At 59.0% G+C, this 12,017-nt stretch overlaps 1 protein-coding gene across 2 annotated transcripts in view; it reads right to left on the bottom strand.

Annotated features, from left to right (window-relative positions):
• CACNA2D2 (calcium voltage-gated channel auxiliary subunit alpha2delta 2) overlaps positions 1-11,852 on the bottom strand; it is a 140,555-nt gene extending 128,703 nt beyond the window's left edge. Inside the window, exon 1 of one of the 2 annotated variants that reach the window (XM_034996624.1) lies at positions 11,506-11,852. In XM_034996624.1, the coding sequence (XP_034852515.1) occupies positions 11,506-11,699 (194 nt within the window). In that variant the 5' untranslated portion in view covers positions 11,700-11,852. The remainder of the gene's footprint in view (positions 1-11,505) is intronic. The other variant, XM_034996625.1, reaches the window with a different exon arrangement.
• Between the last annotated feature and the right edge of the window lie 165 nt (positions 11,853-12,017).

Raw genomic sequence — 12,017 nt, 5'->3', positions numbered from 1 at the left:
TAGCTTGCCCAGACTCCCACAGTGAGCTGGACACAGGCCAAGGCTAGGGGTGGGGTAGGATGACCCTGGCAGAGGGAGGAAGGGCAAGGGGAGGCCCAGTCCCTATAGCACAAGCCCCTGAGGTTTCTGGGGACTACAGCAGCCAAGGTCTGGCTTAAATACTTGACCTTGCTGCCCATCTGCCTCCCTCCCTCTGAGTCTCCCACAGGTAAAGCTAGGCACCACCGGGGCAGGGGTGGGGGGACGGAGCTGGTTGGAAGATGGAGGGTGAGGGGTGGAGTGGTGGGGGGGGGTGGGGAGTGAATCTAGACTGCTCTTCTCCCCCACTCCATGCATGCACAGGTGGTCACAGTACCATCAGCTCCCAGCCGGCTAATGGGAGAAGGCCTAGAAGGAGACTCAGATCAGAGGAGGCCTGGCTTGGTCTGGAGGACTCATAGCTGTGCCAGTAAAGGCCAGCCCCAGAGAGCCCTCTTCACTCATGTGACAGGTGGGGAACAGTGGCCAGAGGGGCACCCGACCTAGGAGCAAGACAGAGCCCAGGGCTTCTCCCAAGACCTGTGCCCTTGGTGGGTAACCCCTGGACACTGCGGCCAGCCCAGACCCACGATTGGTGCAGGGAACAGAGCCCAGAGAGAAAGCGCCAGGGGCAAGGTCATGAGAACATGGCCTCATTGGAGCATGGATCTTGTCATATCCATCAGGGGAGCCAACCAATGACACCCCAGTCCTCTCCGTAGAAAGCAGACATGCAAGTATACCCACCCTACAGCTGCCCCTGCCCAAGCCCAGAACCAAGTCTCACAGGCAGCACGGGACAAGTTCAGGCCCGCCCCTTGGCCACGTCCATGGGTCACTTCCTCAGCTCTGCAGCAGTAGGACATGGCCTCTGTCTGCGTCTTTCCAGTTCACCACCGCCTCCAAGGACTCAGGGTGCGCCCCAAGCCCAGTGGGAGAGCCAGCACCTGGCGAAACTGTGCCCCAGCCTGGTAAAAGAGGCAGCGCTTGAGGAGGAACAGTTGTGACGGAAGGGCACAGGAGTGTGGGGGCACCCTGAGGGTCCTGTGGTCAGGGGACTGCCTGGAGGAGGTGGGCTGCAGAAGGGCCATGGGAGGCCGTGGCTGGGTGCTCAGACCTGAGTACTGGGGTATGAAGCCTGCTTCCACCACTCACTATCTGTGTGATTTCAGCATCACTCAGTCCTGCTGAGCCTCAATTTCTCTTGTCTGTGAAATGGGAATAAAAATGAACTGATCTCACTAGATAGGATACATGAAATACATCACCCAGGGCCCAGCTCATAGTGACTGATGATGTAGTTAAAATAACCACTTTCCTAACAAATGATTCCTTGAGCATGGATATCCCCCCTTCCTTTCCCTTTCTCTTCCCCTTCGACCTTCTTCCTCACCCCCACCCCGTGTTCAGGCCTCTGGTCTGACCCTGTAGCAGAAATTTCCTTCCTATTCTCCATTACTCTCCGCTTCTTGCTAACAAAACCCACGTCTGTAAGAATCTCTCCTGCCTCCATCCCCAAGGTGACCCCATCCTTTGCTCAAGGGTAAATCCTGATTAGCCGGAGCCAATCACAGTGCACTTTCCCTATTGCCAGTGATTGGTTTAGAGTGCACATGTGACCCAGTGCTAACCAATGAGGTACGAGGGGAAGTTGGCCAGGGGCTTCTGAGCCTGGTTTCCTAACCTCTTAAGAGGAACCCAATATCCCCTTTACTCCTATTGTCTGGTACCTGTGATGCCCGGAGCTATGGCAGCTATCATGTTGCCATGAGGGGAGTCCGCCAAGAACAGAGAGCCCCCACTAAAAGTGAGGCCAGACAGGCAGAGTGCAGGTGTGGACTTGGTCCTCAATGACAGCCTACACTCACCCACCTCTGGGCTCCCTGTCAGAGAATAAAGGGACTAACCATGATGAAAAAAAATCATCACGCTGTGGTTGCCATGGTGTATGTAAAAACTGCCTCTTTTCCTTGCAGCCAAATATACTCTTCAGACTCGCCTTCTGAAGGGGTAGTAGTCAGTTCAATGCCTACTCTGGAAAGCCCCTGTGCACTGGGGCCTAGGGTTGTCAAAAAGGCCCACAAGGGGTTGGGAGCCAGAGGAGGGCATCGGTCAGAAGGGCTCTTCGCCTCAGTACTTGGGCTGAGCAGGCCAGCCTGATAGAGGGATATGCTGAGCAAAGGCCAGAAGGTGCAAAGGCCAGAGCTCCTACTAGGACCTGTAAGCAGTTGGGCCTGGCTGGAGCCTGGAGAGTTACAGGGCTAGTGGCCAGAGACCGGAGGCAGTCCCGGCAGGGTCTCCAATGCTAGCCTGGGAAGTGGGGCTCTGCCCATGGTAGGCTTCCGGGGCGCAAGGTCATCGCTGACCCTCAGCAGGAGACACTGCAGCGTACCTAGGGGGTCCAGGAAAAGAAGGGAAGACTTCCAGGTTCCCCCAAGCCCACCCCAGCCTCAGCTCGCAGGGGGAAAGGAGAAATGTCCAGCTGTGACAGCGCTCAGCACAGAAGCCTGTTCCGTCAGCTCGTTTCTCTTTTCTAATAAATGAAGCTGGGGGCAGGGCTGAGGTGGGTTGTTTCGTTGTTTGTTTGTTGGAACTGGTAGCAGCACCAGGCCTGACCTTTAAGGCTTCAAATGCAGCATTTTAGGCGGCGCCAGCAGGCAAAGAACACGGGGCTGCAGAGGGAAGTTATCACGGCTAAAATGCCATGTCAGGCTGGAAACGCGCAGTCGAGCAGGGGCCCCTACCCATCGCAGGAACACACCAGGCTATCCTTGCCCGCCTGGTGACAAAGCTGTTCTTTCTGAGGGTACCTTGAAATTCTTGCTGCCTCTAAAACGGCAGGGAGGCACCAACGTCTGTCCCAGAGGGAGGCCAGGAGCTGGGGCCTCACACCACACAGGCGCCTTGCTCTATAGGATTTGCCAGAAGAGGCCTCAAATTGCTCCTGTATCCCATGTCAGGGGTTTTATTTTTTTACTTTTTAGAGAGGGAGAGAAAGAAGGTAGGGGAGAGGAAGAGAGAGAATCTTAAGCAGGCTCCATACCCAGGGCAGAGCCCGACTCAGGGCTCGATCTTACAGCCCTGAGACCATGACCTGAGCTGAAATCGAGAGTTGGATGTTTAACCACTGAGCCACCCAGGCGCCCCAGGGATGTTTTTATTAAGAGAACCAGTTGTATGTCATAGAGCAAGGACAGCTAAGCTGGGGTCATTCTTCGAGCAGCCTGTACTGAGCACTGGGGATGGGGCCCTGTCTGCAGGCGGTGTGCAGCCAGAAGACATGTGGGGCCTGAAGGCTCCTCTCTGCCACCTCAGACATCAGTTTCCTCGTCTTACAATGGAGGTATCTGGGTCCCCAGGGGCTTCTGTGGCTGGGATACGTCCTTCCCAAGACGGGAACCATGCAAGGCCCATACTGCCCAAGGAGATGGCCCGGCCCAGGCACCCTGCCCCCCTCCCTCTCCCCCCAGGAACCCTCGCTGGCCTTGCAGCCTCCAGAGCCCTTCTCGGCCACCTCTGCTCTTTGCAGAAACCCTCTCCCAAAATGCCGAGGACACTGGGCTACCCCAGCATGGACAATGCACAGGCCCTGAGAATGCTAGGAAAGCAAAACTTACAGTTCTCTCAGACATCAGAACCCACCAGATCAGGGCCAGAGCTCAGCTGGGCACACAAGAGCCCCAAGGGCCAGCACCCAGACTGTTTATGAAGACCCAGTAGACAAAAATTCATCCTTGAAAGGAAGAAACTTCGTGGGAGGTGCCCTAAATAGAGGAACATGTGAGGATCATCAAGCTATTGTACCCCAAATCGTGCCTGCAACTGACTACATAATTCTTCCTGGGGGTGAGAACCCCAAACCTACAGCAGATGCTCCAAGGGATGCCAGTCTCCCTCCCTTGGTGTGCAAATGAGAAGCACCCACTCCAAGGGCGGAAAAACACCAGCCCAAGGTCACACAGCAAGGGTTTCCACTCTCCCTGCACCCCAACCTCCATGGCCACCCTTCAGATTCCCCACAAGGGAAGGGCTGGTTGCAAAGACGCTTCACTTCACAAACGACTCACCAAGCTTCTCTGAGTCCCAAGTCCTCCAGTGCATCTAAATACCATTCATTCTGCAAACATCTGAATTACAAGCATGCAGCCTGTGTGTTTCCTTCACAGACTGTCATCGAACCAGTTGGTAGATGATCAGACTTTCCAGAGCAGCCTTAACTCGGGCTGTTCCTGACATAAAAGTTTGCCAAACACTGGTCCTAACGACCGGGCTGCTGTATTTCCCACGGCCAGTGTTTGCCCAGTGAGCTCTGGCATTACCTTCAAAGGCGGGTGCGGGAGGTGGGCACCAAGAGCACAGACAAACCGCACATCTGCCTGCACACACATATGTGCACACGTGCACCAGCACACGCCCACACCTATGTGTACGCGTGAGCACGTGCATACACACAGACCCGCTCGTATGCACACAAACAATATGCAAGCATGCACACGCAGGGGCACACGCACACACCCACACACAAGCTCGTTTTCGTATACAAACGGACGTTCACACAAGTGTGCATTCACATGAACACACCTAACACACGTGTACACACACACACAAGAGCACACGCTTACATACTTCCATACACAGGCCAAGGCAAGGGCCAAGCACGGGAGGAAAGACACGAAACCTCAGCTGAGTCTCAGGTGCCCGGAGGGCCCGGCTGGGCCGGGGGTGTTGTGGGTGACGGGAGAGGTGCCTGGCACTTGGAGTACAGGCCTAGCTGGACTGAGAACCCTCACAGGTTGAGTCAGGATGCATGTGCCCTTATCATGCACCCCCTGGGGCCAGGCCCCTCCCTCAGGATCTTCGGTACCCCAGCCCTATGAGGCAGTACACTCAAGGGAACTCTATTTTACAGATGAGGCCCCAAGACCCAGAGAGGCTGAGGAAGTTCCCAAGGTCACACAGCTGGTGGGAGGTGTGGCAGAGCCTCGTGCGCACCAAGCAGGGCCCTCATTCAGCAAGAGGTAGCCAGCAGGGAAGGAAGGCATCGAGGGGGGAGCCAGGGAGCCAGGGAGCCAGGGAGCCACGGTCTACGAAGGCGGGCAGGGAAGAGAGGCAGAGGGGGCGACTCCTCCCTCTCCTCGCCACTCCTTTCCCCTTCATTTAAGAGTCATTTCCAAGGTGGGGAGAGCTGGTTAATGATCAGCAGGAAAGGCTTCCCATGCCCCTCCCTCTCTGCTAAACAATTAGGTTGATTAGAGCCCAAAGTGGGTCAGTCTGAGAAGAAGCTTCAGGACACCCAAGTGTGGCCAGAGGCCAGTAGGGGAGGTGCAGGCTCCTCACACTGGAGGAGGTGGGGTCTAGCTGGGTTGGGGGTCAGGCCTCCCTCTGTGGCTAGAGCACAGGGTGAAGAGGAGCGGGAAGACCCTGAACCTATCTTATTAGGACACTGGAATGTCAGAGTCAGAAGAGCCTAGAAGACAGGAAACTGAGGCCCAGGGGGAGGAGGGGCTTGTCCAAGGTCACCACCCTGCCAGCTACCCAGCTGACAAGATTGGGCTGGAACTGCCTTTGACAGAGGGCCCCCCAGGACCAGGCTAACCCGAGGCAAGGCCCCTGAGGCCCCCCCACGGGAAGATTCCCCTCACCTAAGCCCAGAGAGACAGGGTCTCCTAGTCTGCGAGGTCCCATCCCCCACAGGCTCAGGCACCAGCACGAGCAATGGCCAGGAGCCATGCGGACCAGACAGCCCCAGAAGGAGGGGGCCCAGCTCAGCTGGGAGAGGGACTAGGTGGCCCACGAGCAGGATCAGCCCAGGGACACCAAACCTATGGCAGGGCATGACCAGATGGAGCCAAGCCCCCGGGTCGTGCCTGCATAAAGTAGGGCTCAGACTGTGTGGGCCTGAATGACAGCATCCTTGACTCCTTTAGGGTAGCTCTAAGAGACCCCCGTGGGGAATTTGCAAGCCCCCCCAGGGGCATCCCAATCCATTGGTGGTCACCTGCACTGCCAACTCCCCCCACCGCCAACTTTAGCCACAGGCAGCTCAGAAGGCTCTTCAGGTTACACAGGACAAGAGAGGAAGGGAAAAGAAAAAAAGCAAAAACCACACATACACCTCCCTCTGGGAATACGAATATTGATTCTGTAGCTTCTTGTTTAGACAGTAGGCACCAGAGGGGGGGGCGGAAAAAAACCCAACCTGACATGAACAGAAGCTTCCCAGTTGGCTGGAGGGATTGTAGCCAGCAGTGGGAAAGCCCCCCACCCTTGCCTTCATGGTACCCTAGACCCTGGTGTTCCCTCCCCCATTCCCGAGGCCTGAGCCCTCACTTAAAGACACAGGTCACCAGTTCCTGAGGCAGATCTCAAATCTAGAAGCCCACAAGGACAGCAGCGGGCAGGGGGTACGGGAAGCAGAAGGAGAAAGAGACCAGCCCCCCAGCCACAGACGACTCTACCTGCTAGACAAGCCCATGCCACAGGCCTACTTACTTTGACTCCCAAACCTCCAGCTGGCCCTTGAATAGTTCCCTAGCCCCCCAGGTCACACCTGTCCTTACAGCATGGAAACCTCTAAGGTCTATATGGTCTGAGTCCTCTGAAGTCCCCTCGGGGCCGACAAAACTGCCAAGGGACTAGAGGATCCAGCCTCAGGTTTCCATTAACCACCCCTATGCCCCTTCTCTCTGGAATCATATGGAATCTGGAGGGGGAGATGGCATCTTGGCAGGGAGTCCCTCCTGCCCACCTCTCCATGCCAGGCAGGTCTGGTCTATGACTCAAAGCCTTGGAGAAGAGGAAAATCTGAGTCGGGGGCCCCATGATCACCTGTGTACATGTGGAAGGGGGTGGAAATGGGCTGGCAGGGCAGCTGTGGGCCAAGGAAGAAAGCCCCCTCGAGGCTGTCTGAGACCCAGGAGAGCAGAGGGACAGTGCAGGAAAGGTTACAGCTGGAAGGCCTAAGCGCGCCTCACAGGTCTTAGGCCTGTTCATTTTCATCCAAAGACCCAGGTTTTGAGTCCCCACCCCCAACTTCCTGGGCCCAATGCTCAGATGTGCCCAGGCTCCTGGCAGGGCAGCTAAGCATCGAAAAGATTAGTCCTCTTCCAGACCTTCCTCCAGAAGTTGCGGAGCTTTGGGGAGGGCCTGCATCTTTCTGAGTCTTAGTCTCCTCATCTGTGGGATGGGCATGAGCACAGGTTCTGCGGTCAAGGCCGTAATGTAGTAAGGGCCTGGCCTGAGCTCATTGAAAGAAGACCCACCATAAGCCTGGTGATGTTCCCCACCACAGTCAAGCTGGGCTTCAGGCAGTGAGGGAGGGAGGTGGCCCAGTGTCTGTCCTCAAGGAGGTGACATCCCATGTGGGTGGGTACAGTCTGAGCTAGGGGCACAACCCAGAGGCCTCCAGACGGTGTGGGTACGGGACCTTGAAAGAGGTATTTAAACCCCTGAGGAGAGCATGCAGTGATGAGGGGACAGCATCAGCAAAGCGGAGAGAGGAAGGCACTCAGCCCATGGGAGCAGGGGGAAAAGACTGGTGGGCAGGGGCCTGGTCAGGCTGCAGCCTTAGGGCCGGATGCTAACGTTTACGATAGCTGTTGTGCTGTCCACCCATGGAACCCTCCGTGCCCACCAGAGGCTACATTCCCCTCGCAGGAATTCTCACCACCAGCCTCTTAAGCAGATTCTATGATCTCAGTTGGGGAAACCGAAGCAAGATCATCGCAACAAGAGGGTCAGCTCTGGAGGCCAACGCTTGAGCCTGCTAGGCCTACACACCTGACACCCAGCATGTCCACTAACTGCCTCCTCCCAGGAGCTGGCAGGGTCCACCCATACACATCTAAGGTGCCATGAGCTGGCAGTGCCCACCTGCATACAGGCAGAAGGGAAAAGGAGGCATTGAGCGTAGAAGTGCTCACTCCACTTGTGAGTCAGTCTCTCCTTGGGGACACCAGTGTGACTGAGAATCCAGCGTGAGACTCGCCCACAGATTAGGAGGGGATGCAATCTCAAACCAGCTCCGCCACCCTCTCAGGGGTTAGTCTGACAGAGCTGGCCAGGAGGAGGTGCCCAATATGGGGGGGGCACGGGGGGGCAGCAGCCAAGGGGCTCCCCAAGTCCTCCACAGCAGGAGGGATGCGAGCACTTTGGCAGCTCTGCATGCCAGTGGTGGTGGCAGCAGCCTGTGAAGTCTCACCCCCTCCCTCCTGCAAAAGCTGCGGCAGGTCACTGGGGAGATGGGGGGACCCAGATGTGTGATGTTGCCTCCCTCTAACAGGGAGAGTCACAGGGAGGTGAAGGCGCGGGCTCAGAGGCCCAGACAGACACACGTCACCCACCATTAACCGTAGCTAGACTGACGCATGCCCCGTCGTGGGCACTCAGGAAAAGGAGCACGTACTCCAGCTGTCATTAATCTGCTGGGTGGGTTCCGACCCCTCAGGCTGCTCTCGGCTCCCCACCCGCCCTGCCAGAGGAAGGGAGGTGCTGGCCAGCACCCTCACTGGGGCAGAGTGGGGCTAAGAGGGTGCAGCCAGCCACGCAGCTCAGCCCGGCGCTCCACCCAGCACTCAGCCAGGGCCCCACAGAGCAGGGGACAGAGAAACCTGGGGACTCCGGAGAACAGGGGACAGAGGTCCCACAAAAGAGGCAGGCAGGGTGGGCCCAGAGCAATGAGAGGGATGGAGTGGGGCTGGGGGGACCCAAGGAGGGGGCGGGGGGGGGGGGCCGGGGATGGATGGGAGAAAGACGCAGGGAGAGGCAAAGCAGTTGCCCTTGGCAGGCAGCGGTGGCCATTCGCCATTCACAGCCACGGCCACGGCCACGGCTGGAGTGAGACGAATTGGAAACGGGGAGGCGGGGGAAAGGGAGAGTGTGCTCTGACTCCTTCTCCCCGAACTTCAGCCCCAAACACACGAGTGCACGTGTGCACACATATGTACTCGCTCCTGTGGCCTCCTCCTTGTTTGAAACCCTAATCTCGGTCCAAGTGGGGTGAGGGAGTACCCCCTACCCTCTGCCGCCAAAACCAAAGCCCTGTCCCCACTCCAGCGGCAATTCCTCTGCCCTCCTTGTTCCAGCGGCTGTCTCAATCCACTCGCCTGATGGGCAGAGAGCCACGCTGCCACAGTGATGACAGAAATAATGGCTATCGGACCCCAAACCCACACTGGCTTAAAACCCAGTAGCTCGCAGAGCTGGGCCCCATCGCTCTGCCAGGCGTGGTTGAGGAAACGACTTTGCCGTCTAGGGCCCTCTCCACTGAGGGGCCATCACCCCAGTGCCATGACACTGAGGCTCCCACTTCGCATCTCAGAAAGCCACCTGTATCGACGTCTCGTCCTAGCCTGGCCACTGACCCCGGAGAGTTCAGGGAGGCCATCCACCCCAAGGCAGCCCCACGGCAGCCGCCTCAGCCTTTCATGTGAGTTCAACAAAAGCCCCCGCTCCAGCTAGCTGCAGTCATGTGGGGGCCCTCACTCAATTCCCTCCCCTTCCTCCTTCCAAGGGTCAATGGGCATCCGCATCTGCGGGACCAGGGCAGCTGAAGGGCGCGGGCTGTCACGGTAAACCCTGTGTGTCGTCGTCACATCAGTCACTTCCCCCTGGACCCTCAGAGCCGCGCAGCCCCCATCCCACCCCCCACTCTCATTCTCTAATTATGGTTTGCGAGACATGTCCCAAACCCTCAAATTAGCTCCAACTCTATCAACAAGAGAAGAGCGTCCAGCTGGAAATGTGCTGGTGCCATCACACCCGCCTCATCGTCTTCTTGCTGGGGACAGAGTGACAGGGGTCCATTCTGGTCAGGGTCTCACACTGTCCTTCCAACGGAGACCCATGGCGGGCCCGACAGCCATCTGGCCCACTGCAGGTTGCAAGGAGAGGGGGCGAGGTGGGAAGAGGTGAAAAGAGACATCTATTTAAACCTTCGTTCAAGGAGCTAGGAAATGGCTCGGGAAAAAATACTGTGGCTTGGCTTTGAGGAAAAAAGAACAACAAAAAAACAATGCTTTTGCTCTTTTTAAACACTATGGTTGAAATCCATTTTCATCACAGCAAATGAAAGACATAACGCCCCCACAAGCCCTGAACTTCCATATGATCCTCCTCTCCCTGCGCACCCCCCAACGCACACACAAACAATCCAGACGGTTGACAGAGGACACGTCCGTGCGGCACCTGTAATTTGCCGACTGATCACCCGCCTGAGCACAGCCAGGCTGTGTGAGGAAAGAAACGACGAGACGAAGAGACACTCAGAGCGGTGCCTTTTCTGAGTTTGTTTTGCCCTTATCTGGGAGAACCTACAAGCTGGAGTCGGCAGGTTTTGAGGCAGAAATGGTCTAATGACGCAGAGTCAGCCTCTCCCCTTCCCTGAGGCCAGAACCTTCCCCTTGGCCACTAGCAGCCCAGCTACTCATTTCCCAAACCCCAGGCCTGACTACTGGCGAAGGATTCCAGGGACAGGTGGCTCCACAGACCTGGAGACATAACAGACAGCAAGGTGGTCACCATGGCCCAAAGCCACAGGGGCGAGGGGTGTCTGGGCACTGACATAAGTCCGGGGCATGGTGCCCACAGAAATAGCTGCTGTCCTAAAGGCCACATGCACTGAATACCCACTCCGAGCCCCAGACACAACTGGCCAAGCTCACCAGAGGAGGATGCCCAAGTTTGCGGGCTCTTGGGGAGGGAGAGAAGGCTCAAAAGGACCACGAGAACCAGCAGAAGCGGCAGGGCCAGGAGATGCCATTCGCTTCCCCCAGCAGCACACGTAAGTGGCGGCGGCAGCAGCGCGAGCAGGCAGGGGTCCTCCCTGCCATTCACTTTCTGCCTCCATCCCAGCACCTTCACCTCCCAATTGGGCTCTCCAGGGGACCCTCCCCTCAGGTGGAGTGAGGGGACAAGAACAAGGGACATTGACCCCCTCTGTGGTACTGGTCACAAGAAGGTGCTTGCATCCTCCGCATCCAGCCCTTCCCGTCAAAGGAAAAGGCCAATGAAGACAGGTGTGGAGGTGTCCCCCACCTCTGGCTCAAAAGCGCCGGGTTCCCACTGGGGACGAAACGTGGGGCAGACGCGCGACTCCAGCTCTGCCGGGCAGGGGTCCTCGGCCGCCCCCTCACCCAACCTCAGGTTCCCCTCTCACCGGGACAGCGGCAGGGGAATCAGCTGGCAAACTCGGAACCCCCCACCCCATCCCTAGGCTTGCAGATCTTGCTCTGCCCCGTTTGGGGGTTGGGGGGCGGATAAGGGGCACCGCGGGGAAGTTTCGCGACGCAGCCAGAAGCGCCGGGACCGCGGCTGCCCGCCCTCTGGTCTTGGGGCCGCCGCCCCCGGGGCGCAGCCCGCAGCCGGACCCAGCGCCCCCGCCCCGGCGCGGGGAGGGACGGGCGCGGGCCGGGGGGGCCGGGGGGCGGAGGGGCGGAGGGGCGCGCAGGGATCGGCGGGGTCCCGCGGCCGGCCGGGGAGGCCACTTACGTGTGCTGCTGGGGGAAGCTGTAGGCAGAGGCTCCGGGGGCGGCGAGCAGCGGTAGCAGCAGCAGCGGCGGCAACAGCAGCAACAGCGGGCGCCGGGCTCCGGGGCCGGGCCGGGGGCCGCGGCCGGGCCAGGGGAGCGCAGTCGGCGCCGGGCCGGGCCGAGAGGCGCCGCAGGTCCGAGCCGGCACCGCCATGTTTCCATTCAAGATGCGGCGCCGCGGGGAGGGGGGGCGCGGGCGGCGGGCGGCAATCCGGCCTCTCCGCCTCTCCGCCTCTCCGCCTCCTCCGCCTCCTTCGCGCGGGGCCTCCGGGGCTGCACGGGCCGCAGCGCCTCTGCGGGCGGCGCGCCGCGATCTCTCCGCCGCGCTGACTCGAAGCGCTCTGAGCGCCCGGCCCGGGACCGGCGCTCAAATAGCGGCCGCCGCCAACCTGCCGGCGCCGCCCTCCCCGGCCGGCCCGCCCCCGCGCGCCCCCGCCGCGGCCGCGCGCCCGTCCGTGCCCGCGCGCCCCTC

The sequence above is a fragment of the Mirounga leonina genome, unplaced genomic scaffold (genome assembly GCF_011800145.1).
Source record: "Mirounga leonina isolate KUSES-001 unplaced genomic scaffold, KU_Mleo_1.0 Mir_94, whole genome shotgun sequence".
NCBI lineage: Eukaryota > Metazoa > Chordata > Mammalia > Carnivora > Phocidae > Mirounga > Mirounga leonina.
The sequence above is the reverse complement of the archived record's forward strand: the minus strand, read 5'-3'. Positions and strand labels throughout refer to the sequence as shown.